This window comes from Galeopterus variegatus, unplaced genomic scaffold (assembly GCF_000696425.1).
Source record: "Galeopterus variegatus unplaced genomic scaffold, G_variegatus-3.0.2 Scaffold45722, whole genome shotgun sequence".
Lineage (NCBI taxonomy): Eukaryota > Metazoa > Chordata > Mammalia > Dermoptera > Cynocephalidae > Galeopterus > Galeopterus variegatus.
The window spans coordinates 757-2,126 of NW_007771833.1; the positions used below are offsets into that span (position 1 = coordinate 757).

The window sequence follows — 1,370 nt, forward strand, 5'->3', positions numbered from 1 at the left end:
AATACCTTACCCAGTGCCTTGCTCAGGGGGGCACCTACTGAGTCTTTAATTGTGTTGAATATTTGGTTGGAGAGAGAACGATGTGGGAGATATGCCATTTGAAGGGCTGCGTTTAGAAGAAGCCAGACATGAGTTTCTATAAAATAATAATTAAGCCTATTAATTTCATTTTGATTTTTCTTGAAAAGTAAGATGCATTCTTGTTATTTGTTATAATTACAGGCTGTTCGGGGCCAAAACAATAGCTGTGACATAAAAGAATCAGAAGAATATGCTTCAGAAACTGCAGAGAGAGCACCCAAGCATGGCATTCATCAGATTTGTGGTGAAGATGTCCAGCAAGACCTCAGTCCAGAGACTGAGGAAATAAGCGAGACTGGGGCAGTTGAACTTGCAAGAGAGCGGTCCTGGGAGCCCTCCTCAGAAACCAACTGTGAGGCTCCAGCAGAAGATAAAACCCAGGGCTGTGCAGACTGCATTTCTGAATTGTTGTTTTCTGGTCCTAATGCTTTGGTACCCATGGATTTTCTGGGGAATCAGGTAGCCATCCAGAATCTCCAGCTGCAAGTGAAAGAGACATCAAGTGAAAATTTGAGATTACTTCATGTGATAGAGGACCGTGAGAAAAGACTTGGAAGTTTGCTAAATAAAATAAAAGAGTTAGATTCAAAACTCGACTTACAGGAAGTACAACTAACAACCAAGACAGAAGCCTGCAGAGAACTGGAAAAAGTAGTTGAGAAACTTAAGAAAGAAAATTCAGATTTAAGTGAAAAATTGCAATCCTTTTCTTGTGATAACCGGGAGTTATACCAGAGAGTAGAAACTTTGGAAGGCCCCAATTCACGATTGGACACAGGCACAGATAAATCGTCATATGGAGTTATTGAAGATAATATAGCCAAGGTGAATGGCAATTGGAAGGAGAGATTTCTTAATGTGGAAAATGAGCTGAACAGGAAAAAATCAGAGAACGCTAGCATTGAACACCACATTCTCTCTGGGGAGGCTGACTTAGTACCAGTTCAAGTGGAGAAGCTAAGTTTAGAGGACAATGAAAATAAGCAGAACGTTATTGTCTCTTTTGAAGAAGAACTCCGTGTGGTCACAAGGGAAAGAAACCGACTTCATGGAGAGTTGGATGCTGTGTCAAAACAAAACAAAGACCTGGACCGGATGTCTGCAATGATGAGGGAGAAAATACAAGAGCTGGAGTCTCATCAAGGAGAGTGTCTCCGTCATGTTCAGGAGGTGGAGGCCGAGGTAAAGGAGAAAACAGGGCTCCTTCAGACTCTGTCCTCCCGGGTGAGCGAGCTGTCGAAAGATAAAGCTCATCTCCAGGAGCAGCTGCAGAGCCTGGAAGAGGACTC

General features: G+C 42.8%; 1 protein-coding gene across 1 annotated transcript in view; it reads left to right on the forward strand.

Annotated features, from left to right (window-relative positions):
• Positions 1 to 222: 222 nt before the first annotated feature.
• Positions 223 to 1,370, forward strand: part of LOC103584152 (centromere protein F-like) — a gene marked incomplete at both ends in the record, with an annotated part of 3,077 nt that continues 1,929 nt past the window's right edge. Inside the window, one exon of the mRNA XM_008565261.1 lies at positions 223 to 1,309. Within this exon, the coding sequence (XP_008563483.1) occupies positions 223 to 1,309 (1,087 nt within the window). The remainder of the gene's footprint in view (positions 1,310 to 1,370) is intronic.